At 39.2% G+C, this 26,527-nt stretch overlaps 1 protein-coding gene across 3 annotated transcripts in view; it reads left to right on the forward strand.

Annotated features, from left to right (window-relative positions):
* The window catches only part of hace1 (HECT domain and ankyrin repeat containing E3 ubiquitin protein ligase 1), an 86,855-nt gene that overhangs the window by 43,125 nt on the left and 17,203 nt on the right, over nt 1–26,527 (forward strand). For 2 of the 3 annotated variants that reach the window (XM_022755389.1, XM_022755398.1), the window contains exons 12-20: nt 4,346–4,650; nt 11,633–11,701; nt 11,877–11,964; nt 15,051–15,162; nt 16,332–16,429; nt 16,594–16,681; nt 16,795–16,944; nt 17,814–18,010; nt 25,267–25,398. In XM_022755389.1, the coding sequence (XP_022611110.1) occupies nt 4,346–4,650; nt 11,633–11,701; nt 11,877–11,964; nt 15,051–15,162; nt 16,332–16,429; nt 16,594–16,681; nt 16,795–16,944; nt 17,814–18,010; nt 25,267–25,398 (1,239 nt within the window). The remainder of the gene's footprint in view (nt 1–4,345; nt 4,651–11,632; nt 11,702–11,876; nt 11,965–15,050; nt 15,163–16,331; nt 16,430–16,593; nt 16,682–16,794; nt 16,945–17,813; nt 18,011–25,266; nt 25,399–26,527) is intronic. The other variant, XM_022755403.1, reaches the window with a different exon arrangement.

A 26,527-nucleotide genomic window follows, 5' to 3' on the forward strand; every position in this document is an offset into this window, starting at 1 on the left:
TTTTAAGAACAAGTTACTATCCCCACTACTAGACATATTTGAAGAAAGCTTTAAAACTGGTGAACTTCTGCCAACCCTGCGCAATGCGCTCATAATTGTGATACTGAAACCTGGGAAGTCGACTATTGAAATGCGATTCCTATCGGCCTATTTCATTAATTAATTCTGATGCTAAAATAATTGCTAAAGTATTAGCACGTAGACTTGAAAAATACCTGCCTCTTATCACTGATCCAGATCGAAATGGGTTTGTTAAGGGACGTCAAGCTTTTCACTGTGTCCGCAGGGCTCTAAATATTATACATATGAAGACGGAGCATCCAGATACAGCAATAGTATTGTTGGATGCTGAAAAAGCTTTTGATAGGGTCGAACATCGATACCTCCCCAAAGTACGTTTTGGTTTTGGCAGATATTTTTCTTAATGGATTAATGTATTGTAAAATAACTCAGTAGCATCAGTAACAACAAATGATATATTGTCCAAATCATTTAATCTTTCCAGGGGCACACGCCAGGGCTGTCCCCTTTCACCTCTTCTATTCGTGCTTGCAATTGAGCCCTTGGCAATTGCCATTAGGAGTAATCAGACTATTACTGGCATTAAGAATAATGATACGGAAATAAAATATTTATTCACGGACGATATTGTAGTTTTTTTTATCCCAGTTGGAACAGTCAATATGCAACTTATTTGATACCATTAACACTTTCAGTAGGCTCTCGGGCTACAGTCCCCCAGTTCAAACACCATTCAAAATAGTTAGAGATAGTTTTAATTATCTTGGTATAAGAATTACCCCTTAAATTGACAATTTACTAGATGAAAATTACAATCCAGTTATAGAATCTGTTTCCAAATCAATTAATAGATGGTCACTGTTGCCAATTTCTATGATAGGACGTATCAATATTCTTAAAATAAATGTTCTTCCAAAATTTCTTTACCTCTTTCACTCCATTCCTCTGGGTCCTCCCACTCATTTCTTTTCAAAAATGAAAAGCATGTTTTGTAAATTCATTTGGAACAATAGGCGGACTAGACTTCGTTTATCATTGCTTTATCTCCCTTATGATAGAGGAGGCCAGAAACTCCCAAACCTTCAATGGTATTATTGGGCAGCCCAACTCGCTACTGCCTCTTGCTGGTTCTCACAAGAAACACCACTGTCCTGGGTGAGCATTGAGAGAAATATGACATTCCCTCTCCCACTCAATTTATATTTGTTTTCAGCTAAATTAAAAGAATTAAAGAGGTCAACAAATAACAAACAACAAATACAATTCGGGTATGGTATGAGGAACAAAAATATAGAAATGAAACACCTGTAATATCCCAATTTACACCAATCTGGGGTAACAGTGATTTTACACCTGGTAATCAAGACATGGGCTTAAAAGATTTGGCTGACAAAGGCCTACACAAAATTGCAGATTTATTTGATAACAATATTCTCATGTCATTTGAAGATTTGAGACGAAAGTATGGCATCCTGCCAAAACACTTTTTTAAGTACTTACAAATAAGAAACTACATATCTAAGGCACAAAAATATTTATATTTACCTACTCTCACCTCCATGGAAGAAATAGCAGTAAAACAACACTCTAAGAGCGGCCTGATTTCAAGTCTTTATAAAACAATCATGGATGGCTCACGGGTCTCCTCAGATAATGAAAGACTGGCATGGTGTGAGGACTTAAACACTGATATCTCAGTCGAGGTCTGGCAGAAGACATGCTTGAAATCTCAAACACAATCAATAAATACCCATTATAAATTACTTCAATATAAGTGAGAATTTATATAACACCAACCCTGTTAAATAAAATCAATCCTAATATTCCCAACACGTTACAAATGTGGAAGAAAGGACCCATTATATCATTGCCTATCCGACTGTCCACAGGCATTCTGGATTGAGGTGCTGAATATGCTTTTACATGTCACAGGTATAAGGCTGTTAAGGTGCCCTAAACTGTCTATTCTTGGTATTTTTCCTGTAGACTGTAAATTGAGCAAGGCAAACAAGAAAATGACCATATATGGCTTGTTTCAAGCAAAACATACAATAGCCAGATTGTGGAAATCCATTAACAAACGAAGCTTATAAGGCTGACTTGCAGGACTGTCAGACTCTCTTATGCTTACTGTCTAACTCACATTTAAGATGAAGGGTAAATATTCTATTTTTGGTACGATGTGGAGATCTTTTACGACATTCTTAAAAGAGAAAAAAGTATTAGAGGCCTGCTCGCCTTGAACGTCAATCAACAGTATTATTTTAAGTTTGTATTTAATGTGCTTTTCTGTCCTTATAAAAGTGAACCACTAGTATAAAGAGATTACACCTCCAGATAATATTCATTTTGGAGTTGGTTATATAACTCATTGTATTGCCCTGTCTTTTCAGTGTACTTAGGATGAGCCTTACTGTAACTGTTCTATATTGCACCTGTCTTGTTTGTTGTGTGTATTGTTAAAACTATAATGTGAAAAAAACTAATAAACACAGATGTTTAAAAAAAAAGAAAAATTTAAAGCCAGGAGTTCTTCCTTTGTGTATATTATTTTCTCCATCATCGGACAAAACAGAGACGTACATTAAAAAACATCAATCGGCAAAAAATATACCAATATAAACAAATATATTACAAAAACTACGAGCTTTGCGGACTTGCTGCCACTTCTTGCCAGCGCATCATTTGAATACAGCAGCAGACATATTGAATTTACTTTGAGCTACAGGAACTGTTCAACCATCATAGTAGCTCTCCCATAGACTGCAATACAAATTCAAAAGCTGATAGCAAACAGCAGGTCTCAGGTCTCAGCAGGTGCTACTAACACAGTATCCGGGCAGAAATTGACAAAGTTGAAAGCTGAACTGTCTAAAACTATTTTAATAATAAATTGCCAACTGAGTATATTAGTAATTATCAGGTGTATGCTCAGGCTCCAAAGTGCCTAAATGCAGTTAATTGGTTGATTTCATTGTTGTTCTCACCTGGGAACTGATATATCTGGTAAGCTAAAGATGTTCTTTAATTTTATAGTTTTAATATAAATAAATAATAATATAAATATTATTTTTACCACCCTATAACATGTTTTACCCCTCCCTCCCCATTTTTAAAATGTAACGCGGTAACACCTTTACTCAGAAACATTTTAACGGACTTACTTTGTTCTTTTATCTTTTAGCACATTTTTACATAGTGATTTACTTCTACATCTTGCCATTAATACTATCACGTTCTGACGTGCTGACGTCAGTGTGGTGTCCCATCTCCAGTCAGTTTCTGTTACTGGTAGAGCTTATTGATGCTCTTTCTGAACACAGTTAATGTTGCTGTTTTCTTCATCACAGAGTCTGCTGTACAACTGTAACTTACACTAGTTCTGCTCCAGCACTCAGAGCTCTCTGCTTCTTTTAGCTACTTTCACTAACTCAGCAGTTGTTTACATGCTACTCAGATCTTTGCAGTTAGCACTAGCTTCTCTCTCTCTCCCTCTCTGTCGCTCACTCAGTGTGGTGTTGTTGTAACTGCAGCTGACATCACACACACAATCACAAACTACTAAAATTGATAAAGCTGACTCTTATTGGCTAATTAGACTCATTACCAATTAATTGGTTGATTTCATTGCTGTTCTCACCTGGGAACTGATATATCTGGTAACCTAAAGATGTTCTTTAATTTTATTGTTTTATCATATATTATTATCATCACGGTATAACATGTTTTACCCCTCCCTCCCCATTTTCAAATGTAAGGCACTAACACGTTTATTCAGAAACATTTTAATTTGGATAACCTTCAAAATAAACGATTCAACATGGTAAGAGGGAATTATGGCTCTGCTTTACAAAACCTTATGCTATTTATACTGCCAAACACAGAAGCACAGACACTTTCAAAATAAGAGTCTCAAAAAGGAAGGTCATAAAAGTTCGATCTTAGAAGCATGTGCGTGTGTATACATGTCTTGCTATGGTTGTGGGGACAAATTTGGGTTTGAAACCATCAGTGTGAGTTTATTTTGGCCAGTCGTGACAGCTTCAAAAGGCTTTTTGAGGGACACCTGCAGTGACTGATGTCAGTGTCAGGATAAGTCTCTACGACATGAATGAAACTGAATGTCATGTACTTTGTACAGATTCAACCAAAAAGTGTACACGCACCAAGCAGCAGGCAAATTCCAAATTTTTTCCAGGAATTTTCTAGTTTTCACTATAATTCCATCAATAAGTAAAATAATGACAGACAGACAGTTTTCATGGATGCCTATGTTCTCTCTTTGATTTTATGTACCTTTCACCTCCTGTCTCTCTCTCTGCAGCCATTGGAGTTGCTATGGCACTCTCTGGATGAGTGGCTCGTGCTTATCTCCACAGAGCTGGACAGGAACAGGAAGAACCCCTCTTCCTCCTCCTCCAGCAGCGAGATAGCCTCTCTGCTTCTCAAACAACGGGAGGTTGACCATTCTGGCTCCACACCAAAGCTTCCCTCCTTGCTGGACCCTCAGATCGTCATGGAAACGGAAGTGTACGCCGACGGGGAAGACGTCATCTCCATGACAGCCAATCGGCTCAGTGCTGTGATCCAGGCCTTCTATATGTGCTGCTCCTGTCAGATGCCACAAGGGTTTGTGCTCTGCTTTCATCTGTCATATCATTCTCATGTCTAAACAAGCATCACTTCTGACCTCTGGCAACCCATACTGTACCCAAAATCACAATTTTAATTTCTGGGGGCTCACTACTGCTAGTATCAGACCCACTACTACAAACATGTACTACATGTGTACTACTGCTGACACTAGTACTACCACTACTGTACTACTTCTGACATACTGCAACTGCTATAACCACATCTACAACTATAACTACAACAGGTGGTACTGTTAGAGCCATTACTGCTGCTTCACAACTGAGATTAGTACTACTGTCCTTACAACCACTGTGCTACTGCTACCACACTCATGACTACTACTGCTGCTCTACTGCTGGTACTATCAGTTTTATCACAGCCGCCACTGGTTTTGTTGGTGCTACTACCACTACTCCTACTGCTCTTATGGTGACAATAGAATTACTTCCACATCTACTTTTGCTGCTACTGCCACTTCTACACTGCTGTTACTAATGTGAAGCCTGCATCAAGAGAAGCTCTGAATCCTCTGGAGAAACCAAGTTCATCTCTGTTCTGCTGAGCTTCATGTATACTTGTGAGCAGTAAAAAGGACATATAAATACCTTATTTGCAAATATCTTTATAGATAATGATTTCATGTGGCCATCTAATAGAATTGGCATACTGATTGCTACTGCCACTACAGTTGCGACTACTACCACAACTACTACCTCTACTACTTTAACTACAGCTGTTACTGCTTCCCATAGACAACCAGTGAAGTGTGATTCATTGATGCAGTAATCATGTAATCTTTCACATTCATATTAGGGATGCAACGATTATATATTTTGATGGTACGATCATAGTCAGAGCAATAATCATGGTTTGATGATTATTATTCATTTCTTTATATTTGACTACTGATGTATTAAATCACATGAGCATTCTTTACAGATTTTAATGTGTTATTTATTGCTTCCCTTTGAAACAAAAATAATACAGCAACCAGCAAGATTTTTTAAAGAAAAAAATATTATTACAAATATAAGATTAACTTTAATGATCCCCCATGGGAAAATATTACAAATGTGGGTTATATGAGCTGAAGAAGCCATAACGCGGATGCAAAGCCAGGGCTAAGCTAAAGGATAGGAAATAGAGATATAAGCCTTTCCTTGCATCAGTCCTCATGAGAGCAAAGGCTGCAATTACACTCGTGACATGACATGCAAGTGGGAGTAGAACAGTCAGCTAAAAGAGGGAGCAACAACTTGGCAAGCTACACCTGACCTGTTGTATAATGGCCTCAGACTCGACAGAACCTTGCTCTGCGGAAACTTTGGTGTCAAAGAGGAGCAGTACGCCGATTGTGTGAAACTATTTTGGCTTTAAAAAAAGAAGATTCTGCACAGTGTCAGGTATTGTACAGAACCTGCCTTACTAACGTTGCTACCTCATGGGGCAACACTACTAACCTGTATCAGCACTTAAAAAAACACCACAAAACCATGCATGATAGTTGCATTGCTAAAATGCTGACCGCCAATGTGTCAAGTAAGCCAATTACCACCCGACAAGGATCACTGACCGAAATGTTTAAACGCATAATTCCATATGAACGTAATTCAAAACAGCACGGGGAAGTTACTCAGGCAATAAAAGAGTTCATAGGGAAAGATATGATGCCTCGGTGCCCAAGCCTGGGTTTACAGCTTTGATAAATGTTGCCATACCGGAGCTTGATAAAAAAAGTAAGTTGAGATTTGCAGCGGAGCTGAAAACAGTGGCTTTTTCTGCAACTACCACTCACATGTGGTCAAGCCGTACAGCGGAGCCCTGTCAGAGTCTTACGGTGCATTTCATTAATGAAGACTTTGACCTCAAAGCTCACTGCCTTCAAACTGCCTTCATGCATCATCTTATTTCATCATAAGATATAGGCCTGGCTTATAGGAAAGAACAGTTTATGTTTAATCTATCTAATATTGTGTTAGTCATACTATAGAATGATTTATTGCTTGTGTTTGTTGAATAATACAGAAGATAAGGAACTTAAAAAAATAATAGTATATTACATCGCAATCACAATATTGTAAAAAAAAAAAAAAAAAAAAAGCAGTAAAAATTCCCAAATCGTTCAGCCCTACTAAGAAATATGTTGAACTGGAGGAACTTGTGAACAACCAGCGAGACCTGGTTAAACAACAACACTCCTGACCGTTGTGTGGATTTACCCGGCTTCACTGCAGTACGAGCGATCAGAAATGCCAGAGCAAGGGAAGAATAAAGGTGGAGGACTGGTTCTGCTTTTGAACAATAGATGGTGCAACCCCAGCCACATCACAGTGAAGGAGAAGATCTGCTGTCGGGATATTGAACTGTTGGCAGTCAGTCTTGGACCGTACTATGTACTGGGGGAGTTCTCTCACATCATTGTTGTTTACATTCAACTAAGAGCTGAGCCTGCAGTCGCATGTGACATCATTCATGAGACCGTTGCGAGAGTACAGACCCAGCACCCTGATGCATTCATTGCAGTATCGGGGGATTATAACCATGTGACTCTCACATCTCACCTGACAGTTGTATGCAAACATCAAGGAGATTTACACTGCTTCAGCTCTACCACCACTTGGCAGATCAGATCATAATCTGATTTTTCTTCAGCCTCCCTAAAAGCCCTGTGTACTGAGGCAGGCTGCAACAACCTGCTCATTCAGGAACTGGCCCCCGGAGGCCAGAGAATGTCTAAAAGACTGTTTTGAGTGCACAGATTGGAATGTACTGTCGGAGTCACAGGAAAATGATAACAGCAAAGATCCTGACCTTGACAGAATGGTTGAATGTACCACAGACTACATTAACTTCTGTATGGACACTGTAATACCAGCAAGGACTGCTTTCCAAACAACAAACCCCGGATCACCAGTAACATCAAGACCCTCCTCAAGCAGAAAAAGGAGGCCTTCAGGGATGGAGACAGGGAGAAGCTCAGGTGTGTGCAACATGAGCTAAAGAGGAGATTAAAGCAGGTGAAGTAGGACTACAAAAAGAAAGTAGAGAGGAAGCTGCCTCACCTGTTCTTTCTCCCACTGCTTCAGCTGAAGTTTCTCCTCGACATCTCCTCCACAACCTGACGCTGCAGCTGCAACTCCTTCCACACTGGGGTCAAGTCTACTGTCCTTTACAGCTGAGGAGGTGAGGGTGGAGCTCAAGAGGCTACGCCTTGGAAAAGAAGCAGCCCCGGATGGTGTGTGTCTGAGGCCGTTAAAGGACTGTGCAGCCCAGCTGGCTGAGTCTCTCCAGAGGATCTTTAACTTAAGCCTACAAACAGGGAGGGTATCGGTCCTGTGGAAAACATCATGTCTTGTTCCGGTACCTAAAGTACGAAGACTGGTTGAGATAAGTGACTACAGACACACATCAAAGCTATTGTGGCGCGTATCAGGAACGGACAGGAAAAGGAGAACAGTGATCTGACAATGGCCTCCAGGGAATGGAGCGGCAAGACCTTCCTCCTTCTGAACACCTACAAGACCAAGGAGATGGTCATGGACTTTCGGTGGTCTAGGCCCACCCTTCAGCCTGTCAACATTTGAGGAAAGGACATTGAGGTGGTGCACACTTATAAATACCTAGGTGTGCACCTGGACAGTAAACTGGAACTGGTCCCTGAATACTGATGCCATCTACCTGAAGGGGTAGAGCCAGTTCTTTTTCCTCAGGAGGCTCAGGTCCTTTGACGTTTGCAGTGAAATGCTGCATATGTTTTATCAGTCAGTGTCCTCTTTTATGCTCCAGTCTGCTGGGGCAGCAGCATGTCTGACATTAACACAAAGAGACTGGACAAGCTGGTAAAAAAGGCTGGGTCTCTGCTTTGCAGGAGTCTGGACTCACTCAGGACTGTTGTGGAGAGATGCATGCAATGTAAGATGGAGGCCATCTTGGACAATACCAACCACCCTCTCCACAACATTCTGGCAGGACAGAGAAGCAGCTACAGCTGCAGCAAATGTCTCATCTCACTGCGCTGCAGAACAGAGAGGTTCAGGAGATCCTTTTCCCCACTGCCATCAGGCTGTAGAACACCTCAGCCAAAGGAACTGGACTAATTTTATTATGATATGTTTATTATTATTATTATTATTATTATTATTATTATTATTGTTATTGTTATTGTTATTGTTATTATTATTATTATTATTATTATTATTATTATTATTATTATTAATGAGCTACTGGTCACATGATTTTCCCTTACGGCAGGTGTTCTCAACCTTTTCCAACTCACTGCCCACTTGAGGCAGGGAAGCTGTCCATCAGCACTACATAAAATGGGCTGTCTGCAATAGGCTAATTTACAAATAAATTATTACAAATATATAATAGTATCATTCAACAAATGAGAAATGAATCGATAGGCCTATAAACAAACATAAAACCAATGTAGGTCTACATATGCTGTAAATTCAGCACGGGCATAGCCAGATTAAACTTAAATACGCAACAAGCGACAGCCATTATTGCAAAGAAACAAAATGAAAACATTGCACTTGTGGCTTTTTATAAAACTGCCAACAATATGAAGACGGCATGGTTTTCAAAACAGCAGTCCATTTCCAGTGGTTTTCCCTCCCAGCCCCCGCAGAGAAAGACAGTATGTGTGTGCGCGCTTTTGCACTATATGCAACATCCACTGCTGGCTCATACAGCGGCTTTCATCCCGACACACATCCACAGCTGATTTACGAAATTACGAAAATTACACTTTTTAATCAAATTGATAAGCCTACAAGAAGTCACAAATTCAATTTGATTATATTGTAAATTCAGCGTGTAGGCATAACTAGAAGAAAAATATTTAAATAAGTAAAGCAACAATTGCAACAAAACAAAATTAAAACATTGCACTCTCACTTATTGATAATTATAGAGCTGCAGTGGATCGGTTCAACAATAGGCCAACAATATGTTGGCCACCAAATGATTTATGTATGACACAATGGGTGACAGTCTCAATCGAAGATCTGGCTCCACATTCATTTTATTTCTACATTTAGTTTTAAATGCCACAAGCACAGAAAATCCAGTCTAACAGCTCTGTCGGACAGATCAGGATACTCAGAAGCAACATGAAGCCAGATGTTTGTCAGGTACTTATATTAACAGTGAACAATAAAATTGCAATATGTAATTTAACAAAATAAATATCAACACCTACAGCCATACTATCAAAGACCTTAACCAGGCCTTGTCACTTCATGTCTTACAACCATTAATGTAGTGCACGTTACTCATTGCAAAGCATTTGGGGAAAAGTTTCACACTAGGGACGCAGTGCTCAGCATGTCGCAGGTGATTAGAGAGCCTGCTAGGGTTTCAGGAAATGCGTTTTTGGAGTCCACTAGTCTAGAATCTAAGTCTAGGGAGAAAAATCCCCATAGCATAGACAATATGCCTTATAGCCACATTTATAATATTGAGACTGTCTCCCTCCCCCGCCATACTACTCAAATGTTATCTTTCCTCTTATTGAGACTTCCCCACCTGATTATACTAATGCACATGCTGCTCAAGCCACAAAGCAAGGTGGGGGTGTGGCTTTAATCTATAAATCAGATTTCAGGTTAACGACTAAACGGGAAGTGACCTTTAACTCTTTCGAGGCTCTTATACTGAAATCTTCTTCATCAGCTAAGATCAGCCCTCTCCAGGATGACAGACTACAACCATTTCATCTTGTGGTGTTAACAGACCGCCCGGCCCTTATTCAATGTTTTTAGATGATGACAGATTTTAGATTTATGCAGGGTTTTTCAAGGTACTTGGCAGGTTGTTCCAAGCATCTTGGTGAACTTGCCACAGTTCTTCTGTGGTTTTAGGCTGTCTGTGTCCTCTGTACATGTAATCCCAGATTTACTCCATGATGTTGAGATCAGGGCTCTGTGGGAGCCATACCATCTGCTGCAGAACTTCTAGTCATTCCTGAAAATAGCTCTTTATGAGTCTGGCTGTATGTTTGGGGTCATTGTCATGTGCAGAATGAATTTCTAACTGAACAGATGCCTCTTATAGTGTTAGAGTGCTGCAGGAATGACTCCTAATACCCGATTGATTTTTTTTCTCACTTTTTTGTTAGATACCTGAACAAATGTCTGCAGTTAACACAAATTCAAGACCTTTTCAGATTTTATTATACAACATTTAATACCTCAGGAAAGTTGAAGTTGAAGTTTAGTGGTGATGACGTTGAAGTAATGTGACCGTGGTGCAGTTGGTTTATAGCCTAACAGCTTTTTACATCTGCTGATTGTATTAAGGCTTCAGACCTCATAAAGTGGTGTTCATTAGTGAAGATTATCCTGCTGAACAAAATGTGTCAGTATCATATACTGTTGTTCATCAAAGTTTATTTTCCGCGGTAATCCAAAAAGCCAATATAAAAATCCCATTGGCTGTTCATTGAGGGAACCAGGGTGATGCTAATATCTTGCCTATAAAAATACATCATCGCTGCAGCACTCTATTGCATGATGGATAAGAATCTAAACATCTAAATTGCCTAAAATGTTTTCACAGTACTGTATATCAGAATGATCCAAGGTATAACTCTATCTCTCAGTACTTAGTTTGCAAGAATATGAGACAGCTCCCACTGTGACCAGCCATGCCTTATCTACCTCCTGTTTGCTCCCAGATTTATCTCTTTGTTCAATCCCAGCTATAAATTCACAATTAGATAATTAAAGATGTGTAATTAACAGCTGTTATTGTGCTTGCTCTTTTAACTCTACTTTCATCAAAATTCTATGATAAGTGGTGTCTTCTATTATTTCTGTTTGAAGCTAAATCTCTTCACTGAAAATTATGTTGGACCATGAGTGTTCCAATTGTAAAATACATGCTGTTGCTGAGTTGTTGCTGCTGACTGTCTCTTTTATTCTTTCACTCCATCTTCTTTATTCTTCTCCTTACTCTATTCCTTACCCAGAATGACATCCCCTCGCTTCATTGAGTTTGTCTGCAACCACGACAATGTGCTCAAGTGTTTTGTAACCAGGTGAGTCATGGTGGCCCTCTGCCATACATCAACCTCCTCACACAGTACCTAGAGACTGGGTATTGATCCAGTACCTTCTTTCCTCTTAATTTGTTTGCACTTTCGTCTCTTTGCTCTCTCACTTCCTCCTGTCTTGTTTCTTTCTCTGTTCATCTCTCTGCATCCTCTTTTTCAGGAATCCAAAGATCATCTTTAACCACTTCCACTTCCTCCTGGAGTGTCCTGAGTTAATGTCTCGCTTCATGCATATTATTAAGGGCCAGGTAAGACAATGAATGGAAACTAATTTCAATGCATTGTGGGGTGTCAAAGTGCTCTTTGGCAAATTGTGTGGCCAGAGCTGGAGGTACATTGTTTTCAGTTTGTCCGTCCATACATACGTCCATCCCATTCTTGTGGATGCAATATCTTAGTAATACTATGATGGAACTTCTTCAAATTTGGCACAAACATTGACTAAGATTCAAGGATAAACTGTTTAGATTTTGGTGGTCAAAGGTCAAGGTCACAGTGATCTCACAAAATGCAGTTTTGGCCTTGTGAACACTATATCTCTGTAACACCTTGAGGGTATTTCTTTAAATTTGGTAGAAACATTCACCTGCACGCACCTCACGGTGACCTCACAAACCATGATTTTGGCCTTATGAACACAATACCTTAAGAACTCAAGGGAATCCCTTCAAATTTGACACAAACATTCCCTTGGACTCAAGGACGAACTGATTACATTTTGGTCATAGTGACCTCACAAAACACGATTTTGGCCTTGTAAACATGATATCTCGAGAAATCTTCAAGGGAAACTCCTCACATTTGGCGTGAGATGGTAATTCTAGTTTTAATGTGGACAAGAAAACTGTCAATTATTTTTATGTTATTATTTGAAATAGATTGTGGTTGTTCATAATTGTAACTTAGATGAAGATTTTGGGATATTTTAAGACAAATGTATCCCTAAATGGAAATAAAGGTTCACTTACTTTATATGCTAACTTTATAATTTATAAAATGTAATTTTAAATTGTGGAAAAGGGCCTATAGCATTCCTAAGTGTAACAATAATATATTTACATAACAAAACATAGAAAAACAATGAATTGAATTTATTAAATGACCATGATCATTTCAACACCATACCCCAGCATGCATAGTCCTGAAATGATCAGTTTATTAATTGATTAGTTGGTTGGTTAATAATAATAATGATAATAACAGGCAACCTTTTTCATAATCAATTAATTGAAGTAATAGTGATTCCCCTACCACTGCCTCGGGGCCTAACAGCACCCCCAAACAGCACCCCCAAAAAATCTAAGAAAATAACTTTTTCTTTTTTAAAGTAAAAGAAAAAAACAAAATATAATAAAAAAATATAATATAATATATCTTATTTACCTAATTTATGTGCACTCATTTCATTTCATTTTAGTGTGAGAGTCCAGTTTTTGTTAGTTTTACTCTCAGCCTTCGTATGAAAATGTACCCACAGAGCATTTTATTTGGAAAACCATATTTATTGCTCTCAAAATGGCCTCAGTCTTTGTGGTATGGATTCCACAAGATGTTGGAAACATCACCTTTCAGAGTCTGGTCCAGTGCATTACATCATTTCTGCAGATTTGTTAGCTGCACATTTCATGCTGCCAAACTCCTGTCCTCTCCTGTTCTCCTCATCTTTAGCTTTTTTTTTTAAGTATATTTTTTGGGCTTTTTATGCCTTTATTGGATAGCACTGTAGAGAGAGACAGGAAATGGGGAGGCAGAGGGCGGGGGAATGACATGCAGTAAAGGGCCGTCCGATGTGGGATTCGAACCGGGACTGCAGCCAGGACTGTAGCCTCTACATATGGGACGCCTGCTCAACTCACTGCGCCACTCGACGCCCCCTCATCTTTAGCTTTTTGACATGGAGCATTATCATTCTGGAAGTAGATATTAGAAGATGGGTAAATTGTCACCATTAAGGATTATGCATGGTCAGGAACAACACTCAGGTAGGCTGTAGCCAAAGAGCCAAGGAACAATTCCCAACAACATTACATCACCACCAGCCTGGACTGTAGACACAAGGAGAGCTGGGACCATGTATTTGGTGTTGATGCCAAATTCCAAGAAATCAAGATCCATCAGACCAGACCATGTTTTTCCAGTCTTTAACTGTCCAGTTTTGGTGGGCATGTAAAGCAACTGCACTCAAAGTGCTTTAAACTACAATCCAGATTTGCCCATTCACTCACACATTCATACAGTGCTTTTTCTAAGCATTCAGAGCCAACTGCGGGCCTCAGATTTCAGTTCTTGGCTCATAGGAGTGGAACCCGAGGTAGTCTTCTGCTGTTGTAGTCCATCCACCTCACGGTGGGGCGTGTTGTTCACTCTGAATCTTTTCTGCTTACCACAGTTGTAAAGAGTGGTTATGTGAGTTACTGTAGCCTTGCTGTCAGCGCCAACCAGACTGGCCACTCTCCTCTGATCTCTCACTTCTGAACACTGGATGTTTTTTGTTTTTGGCACCATTCTGAGTAAACTCCAGACTGTTGACAATATCAGGAGATCAGCAGTTTCAGAAATATGCCTGTATGGCTCCAACAATCATGCCTCAGATCATATTTTTCCCTCATTGTGATGTTTGATGTGAACATTAACTAAAGCTCCTGACCTGTATCTGCATGATTTTATGCATTGTACTGTTGCTGTTGCTTCTTGTCTCTCAGACTGTCAGTGGACCGTAGATGAATTTAGTCCATTAATCTTTTTCATTCAAGAGCCAGTATTGTCTGTCTGTCTGTCTGTCTGTCTGTCTGTCTGTCTGTCTGTCTGTCTGTCTGTCTGTCTGTCTTATTAATGGGGTAGTGCAACAGGTCAAGCAGGTAGGTAAAGTTATGAACTAGAGGTATTTTGGCTGCAGTGTTTGATTCCACAGATGTATACAGGTTGTTTAACAAGACTTTGCTCTGCTGTGAGTGGTGTGATGTTCATTCACTCTTCAGTAATCATATTTGACCTGTAGCGTTTGAGCCTTGTTATGTTTTAATTCTGGAATTTAACCTGGTGAATTTGATTCATCTTCTCATTCTTCTTTTGGTATGCCCTGCAGCCCCTGGGGAAAACGCCTTTATCTCTCTTCCACACTAATCCTTCAATCTACCGCTAATGTTTAGAGAATAAAAGCATATATTATGCAAATAGACGTTGACTTAATCTTTCTATTAGAGACGACTGTAGCACTGAAGGCTTTCCGAGCTGTCAGTTGAGGTGGAATCCACAGTCTGAGCATTAAAAGCAAAGCAAAGTAATAATTAGTTCATGAAATGTGCTGTGCATGAAGTCTTGTTTTCACTCTCAGCCCTTTAAGGATCGCTGTGAGTGGTTCTATGAGCATCTGCTGGCTGGCCAGCCAGACTCAGACATGGTTCATCGTCCAGTCAACGAGAACGACATCCTCCTCATCCACAGAGGTACAAACTGTCCTCACTGCCATAAACTTCTACTGTTCATGTATAAAGATCACACCAAAATCCATTTGCAGATGTAATTTACTCTCCAATGTAATCATGCCTGGCTTGTTGGGAAATGCACACAGAATAAGTTTCTGAAGGTTAATATGTGCCAGTTGTTGGTACTTTAGGACAACATTAATGCCAAAACAGACACCAAAACTCTTCACCGAAAGACATAAAAGCAAGGGGCTGCATTAGTGTGGATGTGTTTTTGCCGATACTGGTAAGAAAACTGAAAAGCATTTAACATATATCTAAGATTGGCCAATTTTGGCAGCCCCATTATGTCAATGCAGTGGTCTAATGGAAATGAATGAGTTCTTTCGGTCTAGACAACTGATGGTCTTGGAGTTCATTCCTGATTTGTTTGGCAACACCTGTGGTTACTGTTGATAACTGCTAGTTTAGAGTTCTGTTCAGAATAATATTGACCACTGAAAACAGCAAACATGCCTTAAGTCCTTCTCTGCATCATGTCCAGAACATCATTACATACATGCATCATTTCCTGTGTTGGTCCCATGTAGAAAAGGCAGACTATGCCAATAACAAAATAGACAGGCAATTACAGAACATTAATATGTTGAAAGGCTATTGTTGAAAAGATGCCAATCATAAATAATATCAAAAATCACTTTTGATATAGTGAACATGAGGATTTAAACAAACTAGAGAAAGACCTTCATCATCACCAACATTCACAGTTCAGAAGGTATGAATAGAAATCTTGTGACTCAAGATTAGTAAAAAATTATAGTGATCAAGAAGAAACTTGAGACATTATAAGCGTTAAATTTCATTCCTTATCCTTTCACATTTTTCCAGCAACTTCCACTGTGGGTGATGGTTGTGAATGGTAGAAACCAACTGCAAAAGTAAAGATGCTGCTTGTTGCAAAATTGTGTGATAAAGATGTCAGGTTCTACAGTGTATGGAATTTTGCCAATAAGTAAGATAAAAATAAATTTCCTGCTTCTAAATTGAGTTTGTCCCTTTTGTAATTTTGAGAACATAGTATGTAGCAGCAACCCTGACCACTATATTTCTCACCTGCCCTCCCCATCTTATTCTCCTTGAAATTTTGTTATACAGTATACACTATGTATTTTTTTTTATCTCACTTACAGACTCCATATTCAGGAGTAGCTGTGAGATGGTGTCCAAGTCCACCAACGAGAAACTCAAACAGGGTATTGCTGTTCGCTTCCATGGCGAGGAGGGGATGGTGGGTTTCTAAATTCATGACACTGCATGAGTATCACTCATTAAAACTCCTTTTCTGTTGGCCTGTTTCAGCTGTCAGCTGATGGATCAGCAGTTCTCTAGTTCCACATCTCATTTAATCCAAAGTAGAGTCATCATGTGGTTTGTGTTGAACTTGTGTTTCAGGGTCAGGGTGTGGTTCGGGAGTGGTTTGATATCCTGTCCAATGAGATCATCAACCCAGACTATGCTCTGTTCACTCAGTCAGCTGATGGTACGTGATGTTTTCCTTACTGCACCAACATTAAGTGTGACAAGCTGACTCTTTAAAATGTGGAAAATGAAGGTGTGTTTGTGTGCGTGTGCCTGTGTGTGTGTAATTTACAGGTACCACTTTTCAGCCCAACAGTAACTCCTCAGTGAATCCGGACCATCTGAACTACTTCCGGTTTGCAGGTCAGATCCTGGGTTTGGCTCTGTACCACCGACAGCTGGTGAACATCTACTTTACCCGATCCTTCTACAAACACATACTGGGTAAAAGAACACAGCCATATGTGTAGATAAGTAGATAACCAGTGTATTGGTTGAGAATATATGGAGGCATCTATCTTTGACCCTACACAGTTTACATTAAAAATCATCTCTACTCAGTCAAACTTGAATGTTCATGTATCATACACACACTGTGTATAATTTCACATCACAGATTATTTTCTGTAGTATTAACTGTAATTCAGGTGATTGTTGTCAGTATATGAGCACAGTTCACACAGGATCTGCTAGTAGCTAATTCAGCATGACCATTCGCTGACCCAATTGAGATTGTATACTTCCAGTTTACATCACCTGAAGCTTCTAAGAATATCAGACTCTTGGTGGTAAAAAATAGAAAATGACAAGTACAAGGATCAGAATATCCTATCAACATGGTTATAATTTCAGTCGAACACTGACACGCTACATGTCCATTCAGGTATAGATATTTTCCCAGTGTTGAAAACTTGCTTTCATACAGGCAAAACAGCTGAAATCACAGCTCAGTCTTTGTCTTTCATTTATGTGTTTGGTGATTTTGTCAGATGACATTGTGGTTATAAAATCATGATTTGACCACAGGCTATCCAGCTATATACTAGGTTTAGACTGTTGATATGCAGCAAAGGGCCACGAGTTGGACTTGAACCTGGGCTGCTGTGGTTAGGACTACAGCTTCATGGTGCACGAATGACTGTGAATTACTGTATCAATGAACTAAAGATACAACACTTACTGCTTTCCGCTTTGGTATGTATTAAAAAATGGAGCATTATGTATCTAACTTCCTTCAGGTTTAGATAATATAACCTCCTGGCTCCAGTGATCATGATGTTCCATACTATATTTGATATTTTTGTGTTCTCCAGGTATCCCAGTGAACTACCAGGATGTGTCATCCATCGATCCAGAGTATGCTAAGAACCTCCAGTGGATCCTGGACAACGACATCAGTGATCTGGGTCTGGAGCTCACCTTCTCTGTAGAGACAGATGTGTTTGGGGCGATGGAGGAAGTACCACTCAAACCCGGAGGGACCAGCATCCTGGTCACCCAGGGCAACAAGGTCAGTCACCACAAACCCAATCAAAGGCATGATACCATACAGTGTCAATATAATGCAAAATGCTTGGGTTAAAGGACAAAGCTCAGTGCTAGGATAATGGTTTATGTTACATTTTTTTTCTAATTCTTGTTAAGGTTTTGAGTCAATGAAGTTTCCTGCAAAAATTATAATTTGCAATTAATTAGTAAGATAGAGACAAACTTTTTCAAACTCACACATTAGAACAATATTTATCATACTGGGCTTGTTTGTTGGGATTGGAAATAAAAAAAACTAATACACAAAATTATGTAAACTTTTCAGTAGTATTTGCTCTTGAAGTATAATAAAGAGTATTTATTTAGTATAACAGTAAGATTAAACACATTTGTGCTGTAAAAAAATATTGTGCTGTCACTAAATAGCCTGTCAGGATGCAGCATGTTGTATCTCTAATCAAAGTTAAAATACAGTATTTGGACAATTACATATTTTTTTGTCCTTAAGTTTTTGTGCTTGGTGATCAGGTTATTGATTTGGCTTGTCAAAAAGATTCCACTTCTTCTTCACCCTGAAAAGCTCTTTGTTTGCTTTGGCGGTTTGATTTTGATCATTTTCCTGCTGATGAAATGTCATCCAATGATGACATTTTGATGCATTTGGTTGAATCTGAGCACAGAACACTCCTGTATACCTCTGCATTCATGTTGCTTACATCGGCAATGAAATCATCAGTAAATGCCAGAGTGTTAGTTCTTTTGGCAGCCAAACACGGTCAAGCCATAACAAAACCACCATGTTTGAGGGATGAGGTGGTATGTTTTGGATCATGAGCTGTCCCCTTATTGCTCCACACTTTTCACTTTCCATCATTTTTGATGGAAGTTCAGTTTTTCCATCAGTCCATGAAGTCTTCTCTTGATCATTGATAATGAAATATACACCTTTACCCTGGAGAGCATTCTTGCTGTGCAGTCATAACAGGTTTTTCTTCACCATGCAAATTAATTTACGGTCATCCACAAGATTTGAGCTCCTGGATCTACCAGGTTGTTTACCATTGTTTACCATTCTTCCTTTGTGTACACACCTCAAAAGCAGGTTTGCATAGGATTTTGGCAAATCAACTACATTTGATATCTGTCTGATTTCATTTTTTTTTCTCATTATTGTTTTCTTCACTTGCATGGTCACCATCTCCTCAGTCAGTCTTCTCTCTGGAGCACCAGCAAAAACAAACAATATTTTGAAATTATTAACTGCATTCTCCTTAATTTGTTAAAACAATTCTACTTGTTAAAACTTAAAAAGACTTCCACTTGATATTTCTGATTTTAACAATTTTCTGCTAATTTCTAAGCTCCCATTAATAGTTTTTGGGTAAGGTTTAGAAATGTGGTGGCAGACCATTTGCTACTTGCTTTCAGTTTGGTTTTAGGAAAAATCATTGTGAAGAAACTGAGCTTCTTGAGGTCATGAATTACTTGCTGCTATCAGCCGATGTTGGACATTAGTTTCTATGTGGGTATTTCTAGGCGTGGTTCTAGCTGAAGCCCTCTTTTCCACCTACTGTACATGCTTCTCTGAGGCCACCTTATAAAAAGACATAACATCTGTTTCTGACAAAAATGGTACACAGAAGAGGTCTCAAGTGCACGACTCTGGAGCCAGTTCAGTTTGAAATCAAAAATCTTCACTCTGAAAAAACGTTTTGCAGCAGGGATAGACATAGATTAAATGCACAAAGGAAGCAAGGATATGGTACACAGGTGAAACACATCGGGGTGGGCAGACAATCACAGGAGCGGGAAACACACAAGGGCAGGGAGTGGGGATCTGAAACAAGAGAAGTGAATAACAATAAATAAAACAGGAAGTAAAGCAACAAAAATTTGCTTTACAGAGGCATGGGTATACATTAAAAATAGAACATTAAGATGACATTAGAATAGTATTTAACAATAAAATCAAATTTGAACAACAGTGAAAATATTTAAATACATAAGATCAGGTAGGAAACTCAGTACACTATTTTAAAAGAGGTGCTGTAGTAATGAAAGACATTAACAACAAGCAAATGCACAAGATTAAAAAGATATTATGTGATTTATTGGTGTTGTTTTAAGCCCTGATTTAAATGATCTGACAGTTTCAGCAGATCTCTGGTGTTCAGGAAGTTTGTTCCACAGGTGAGGAGCAGAGAAACTAAAAGCTGCTTCACCTTGCCTGGTTCTGATTCTGGAAATACTGAGTATACCTGTCCATCCAGACCACATGAGGGGTCTGGATGCTTCAATTGTACAAGTAGATCAGAAATGTATTTAGGCCCAAGCCCATTTAGTGCTGTATAGACAAGTAGTAGGATTTTAAAATCTGTCCTTTGACACACAGGAAGCCAGTGCAGTGAGGACTGGTGTGATGTGCTCCACTTTATTGGTGTTAGTGAGGACTCTGGCAGCAGCATTCTGAATGAGCTGCAACTGAGTCCTGTGAAAACACCATTACAGTTCAAGCCTGCTGAAAATAAATACATTAATGTTTTTTTCTGTATCCTGTTTAGTCAGTAATCCCTTAATTCTTGAAATGTTATTTAGATGGTAATAGGCTGCTTGATTTGTAGGTTTTAGTGTCATGGATTCAAGGTACACACTGACTTTTCACCTTTCTTCTTTGGGGCCAAAAATAATTATTTCATTTTTTTTCTGTGTTCAGCTGTAGAAACTTCTGGCACATCCACACAATCACCGCCTGGTGATGGTGTTATGTAGAGTTGTGTGTGATCTGCATAATTGTGGTGAGATATTATAAATTAGGTGTTGGTTTTGTGAGTACCAACTGTGTGACCTCAGTAATGATAAATGGATGAACCCTTAGGTGCTGATTCTATGGATTTGCACTCCACAGGAATGATTGGTTTCTGAATCTAATTAATCATACACTCTGATGAACATGCCACTCGTTTATTGCAGATTATGATACTGCTACATGAAGGTGTGTGGTTTCTATATAAAAGAGAAGAAACAGAATATGTTCAAAATTATGAATAAGCAATAATAATAAACACTAGAAAATTCCAGGGAAATTTTGAGTGCCACGGGGGCTACTGCTGGAATGAGTACATTACTGATTTCCAGTGTTCGAAAGCCACCCTGATCATATTCTGGTTTTGAGAAATGTCTTGATATAAAAGACTCTGATATAAAACAATGTCACATCCCTCCATCATGTATTATGTGGGAAATATCTCATATTCTGTGTTGTTTTTTTTAATAAAACAAGAGGCAACATGTCTTCAAACTGGCATTTAAAGGGTTAAAATCCTGAAAACTAATAAACATTTGGTAGGTTTGAGCAGAACTGAAGTGGTTTAAGAGATGTATGCAAAAAAAAGCAGAACAAAATATTGATACATGATGATTTTATAGCATTTTCTTTGTGTGTCCTTTTTTGGACGCGAGGAACCCCAGAGGGTACAAAATGTGTTACCAGTGTATAATAGACCTGTAACAGTAACTGACATTAGATTTTAAAAATATGTCAAAAAAGACACTTTCTTGCAGAAATCCATACCTTCAGCTGTAACACAGCCAAAATGATCAGCTAATCAAAAAAGAAAAGTGAAGAAAATGTCCAAAAAAGGACAGAGGGACCCCTGAAGGTTAATAAATCCCATGAACTGCTATTTAAATTACCACTATTATGTTTTTTTCTGTGCTAAATTTAACATTACTGGGGAGGAGAGCAACGCGACTAGAAGTGACAGCGAGAGAGGGCTAGTAGCTTCTCCTCTCCTCTGTCTCAGCGGAGACCGTCACAACTTCATTCACTCATTTAACAAAACAAAAAGAAAAGCAACAAAGGAAGCAGTAAATGGACTTACATATTTAAGACCTAACTAAATGTAATTTAAGACCTAACATGCGGCTAATGTAAAGCTAGCGGAGCTTGGAGAGTTGGTTATCTGGTTGGTACGCACGCACACACGCACACAGGTCAGGAGCTGCCGTTGCCATGGCAATGTGAAAATCTGCCCAGAATTTGGCTTCTACATGGCTTAAAACAATTGCAAAATATGAGAAAACCGTTACTTCTTTCCAAAAACCGAAAAGACCGTGCCAGACGCTGAAGCCAGAAGTTTCTTACAGTCTCTATTTTATTCAGATATTCCTTAAAAGTGAGTAAGAGTGAGTAAGCTCAGTGCGAAGACAGAGTGAGATTCTTTTGGAAAAAAAAAGACGATTACATTAGGTGTCAATGAGAGTGAGACAGGTATTGCTGCCGGACTCGGCACCCCCGTTTAAATTTTGTGCAGACCCTGCCTGTCAAAGTTACATTTTATGAATCCCAACAACTATGTCTACATTTTCAGAAAGAATTATTTGTCTCCTTTTTACGGTTTGGCCGCAAGCTCGAGTTAAAAATAAAAATAAAGGTTATTTTTTACTGCTTCACGCACTCTAGCCAACTGACGCTGTCACTCTAACTTTGAAGAAAAAGTGATTTCCACTCCTCCTTTGAGTGCTCATAGTTTGAAAAGTTTACATGTTATGTAAAAACAATTGCTGTGTTTTGGAGAGAGCAGAAGTTTTCCTGTGTTTTATAGTTTGAATCACATTTCTACGTGCAGGTATGAGGGAGCTGGGTGACTCAGAAAAAAGGGGAAATTTTGTAGAAAAAAGTTGAAATGTTTTGGGTTTCTAAAGAAAATTCCAATGCATTCCTAATGCATTATTTATTCCCAGTTTTTTGGGAATAACTTTGGGAAAAATTGGAATTTAACACCAAAAGTCATAGCACCCCTTTCGGGATCAAGACGCATGTTTTGATGTATATATTACTGGGGTTTTCTCAAAGCTGCGGGACGAGTTACGCGCCGAAATTTGGCGGAAGAATAATAAACCTGAAACAGAAGATTAATAGATGCCTCGGAGCTGAGCACCCGTGGCACTAATAAACAATATGACCTACATACACAGTGAAAGAGTAAGGTGATGATAAACAACACAAATGAATGAATGAGAAGTCCTCGTGACCTTTAGAGAACATCAAGGCTAACAATATCTTGGCTCCAACTTATTCCTGAGGTAAAACACACAGATTTTAAAAACATTCAATAACAGCACAACTACCCTTTAACTTTAATCTTCTTCTGGTGAAGCCATTCTTTTGTTGATTTAGGTTCCAAAATTGACTGGTATTTTGACTGTTCATAATTACCTCAACCTTGACTAAAGCCCTAGTTCCAGCTGAAGATAAACAGCCCCAAAGCACGATGCTGCCACCACCATGCTTCACCGCAGGTATCAGGTTCTCAACAGTGTTGTTTTTGTGCCAAATATAGCTACCTTTTGGAATTATAGCCAAAAAGTTCAACCTTGGTCTCATCAGACCATATCACATCTTCCCACTTGCTTTTGGGAGACTTGATGTATTTTTTTGCAAAATTTAGCCAGGCTTGGATGTTTTGGTTTCCGACGAATTGGCTTCCGTCTTGCCACCCTACCCCATAGCCAAGACTTATGAAGAATATGGGAGATTGGTGTCACATGTAGTACACAACCAGTATTTGCCAGAAATTCCTGCAGCTCCCTTAACGTTGCTGTAGCCTCTTGGCAGCCTCCCTTACCTCCCTTTCCATTCTTGAGTTTTCATCAATTTTGGAGGGACGTCCAGTTCTTAGTAATGTCACTGTTGTGCCATATTTTCTCCACCCATTGATGACTGTCTTCACTGTGTTCTATGGTATATCTAATGCCATGGAAATTATTTTGTATCCTTCTCCTGACTGATACCTTTCAACAATGAGATCCCTTTAATGCTTTGTGTGCTCTTTGCGGACCATGGCTTTTGCTGTAAGATGCAACTAAGTAAATGTCAGGAATATCCTACAGGAACATCTGAACTTTATTTGGGGTTAATCAGTCACTATTTAACATGAGTTTGAATGTGATTGGTTAATTCTGAACACAGTGACATCCCCAATTATAAGAGGGTGTGCACACTAAGAAATGAAAGCACAGGAATGGACCTAAAAAGGTAAAATGGCTTTGTTGCTTCAGCTGTACCCTAACAGGGTACTTCATAAGGTACCCTACTAGCTGTACCCTAGCAGGGTACAGCACTGTACCTTTGAACATTGGTACATTTTTGTATCTTCTTGTTTGTACCTCTAAAAGAACATTTCTGTACCCCTAGTGACAAAAATATACCTTTATGTCCTGGTAAAGTTCTGAAATGATTACGATTACATCACAAAAACCTGGCTTTTTAACAGAAAGTGCTGAAAATGTGCTTCAGATGTTTGGATAAGTCAGGTGGAAAATTACAATACAGCCTCAGAAGGTCGCAGCTTCTTTGTGACATGTGTCATATAATGTAACGTGTCATGCGTGTCTCTTGAACATAAATGAGGCTCTGCAGAGAAGTTTCTTTCTTACTACCTGGTAAATCCTCCACAGTGTTCCCCTTTCATCACCTTGACTACTGATTTATTCACACTTCTCATCATGTAATTTAAAAGAAGTTTAATGCTGTGATGTGATGTGCAGAGCATTCATTCACTCAGCCCTTCTTTGCCCTTCAGGACACAGAGCTGCTGTGTGTGTGTCAGGACTTGGTTCACTGGTCAGTCACAATATGTGATCAACTGACCACAAATAGAATGTAACTCTGTGTGAAACACTGCGCCATTATAATAGCAATCTGCAAAGATGTCAGCGCGCCTAGCTTTGACAGGGAATGGGAGATGGCATTGTAATTGGTTTAATGCATGTTACAACCAAAACACTCCCATGAATTATTACTGAGTACAACCCTTTTGAACCATGTGTCTGGTGTAGCAAATCACTGCTAAATCCACTTGCACTATGGGCTTTAGATCACTGTGCTTTGGACTGTTAAAATAGAGCCCTTAGATTTTATCTGTCAAAAGTCTGTGAGAATATTTTACATTCAGTTTTCATTATACTCTTAAATGTTTTGAATATTTTTGTGGTGCCATGTTGAAGCTGTGTGGCTGAAGGTGGCATTAACATTCCACTTCATCCATAGTTGGTCTTGTATGATCGATTGATCTTTCTCCTCCAGGTTTTTGTCTGGAAGAGTCCTAATTAGAGAGTGCAGTGCTGCAGGTTTCCTGCAGATGGCACTGTCAAGGTCAAATTAGAGAGCAGTCCAACAGGAGCAGAGAGAATAACTATATGTGAGTTATGCGTGTTTCTCTTGTCTATCACTATATTTGATGAATTGGATGGTTCTGTGTGTATTTCCTCTCTCAGGCCGAGTACGTACAGCTGGTAACGGAGCTGAGGATGACACGAGCCATCCAGCCTCAGATAAACGCCTTCCTACAAGGATTCCACACTTTCATCCCCCCCTCACTCATCCAGCTTTTCGATGAGTATGAATTGGTTAGTCATCCTCTGACCTTCCTGCCTCTCTTTACCTTTCCTTCTCCTCTCTTCCATCATATTTCACAATTGGTATTGTCTTTACTCCTCTGTGCCTACCAGCCTGCTTGGGGGCAGGGGGTGAGGATTGTCCTGTAATTTTGGGAAGCATCTTATTTCTGATGTTGTCGGGGGTGACTCTAACATGGGTGATTTAATGGTGATTTTTACCTGAATAGATGATTTGAGTTAGAGGAACTCTAGAAAAAAGTTTTCCGTGTGGGAAGTGTGGGAATGAGACCATGGTGTTGTTTTGAAAGATATGTTTGAGGTGTGTGATGTGTGTGCTGGTCGTTGAGGGAAAGTTGATAGGTTTTCTGTTTAATAAGAAGTCAGGATTGTTCCAGATGGGAGTGTGCATGGTAGGTGAGATTGTGGTGTTTGTTATTTGGTGAAATTACCACTAAGCTGTCAGAGTTGTAGCTATGGTGGGGTTTTTGAAGCATGGGTGGTGTCTAATGGAGCGGCTAATAAATGGTAAATCTGAGATGAGGATTTCTTTGCATAACGTTTGTTCTGTCTATGCAGGGGGTGTCAGATAGGTTGAGGTTGGTTCATTTATAGATATATTGGAGTTGGTGGGCAATGAAGTAACAGAAAGTTTGAACTTCTAGACCTCCATGGGTTTTTAGGTTTTTGTAAGGTAGATAGTTTGATTCTAGGGGATCATTGAGAATAAGTAGTTAACCCTGGGTAAAATGGTCAATTTGAATAATTTACCAATATAATTTATAATTTCCCTCATATCCTGGTAAATTCATGCAACATCAACATTTTTATATAAAGAAGGCCTACCAGTGTTGCAGTTCCCCTTTTCCCCTTGTTCTCACATTTGAAACCAACTCCTAGCTAAAATAGCACCTCGACCAGCTACGGCAGTAAAAGGCTGTTAATCCAGTGACACAACAGTATTAACAATTATTATCATCATTATCATTAAATTAACAATAATATAAGGGTGATGACCAGGCTACTAATGTCTTCATTTTAAGGACAAGGCCATTTGATCACAGGGCACCCCATTTAGACTCAGTCCTTACTACAGCGGCCATTGGTTTGAGTCTGACCCATGGCCCTTTGCTGCCTGTCA

The sequence above is a fragment of the Seriola dumerili genome, unplaced genomic scaffold (assembly GCF_002260705.1).
Source record: "Seriola dumerili isolate Sdu_G_001 unplaced genomic scaffold, Sdu_1.0 BDQW01000017.1, whole genome shotgun sequence".
NCBI classification, from domain to species: Eukaryota; Metazoa; Chordata; class Actinopteri; order Carangiformes; family Carangidae; genus Seriola; species Seriola dumerili.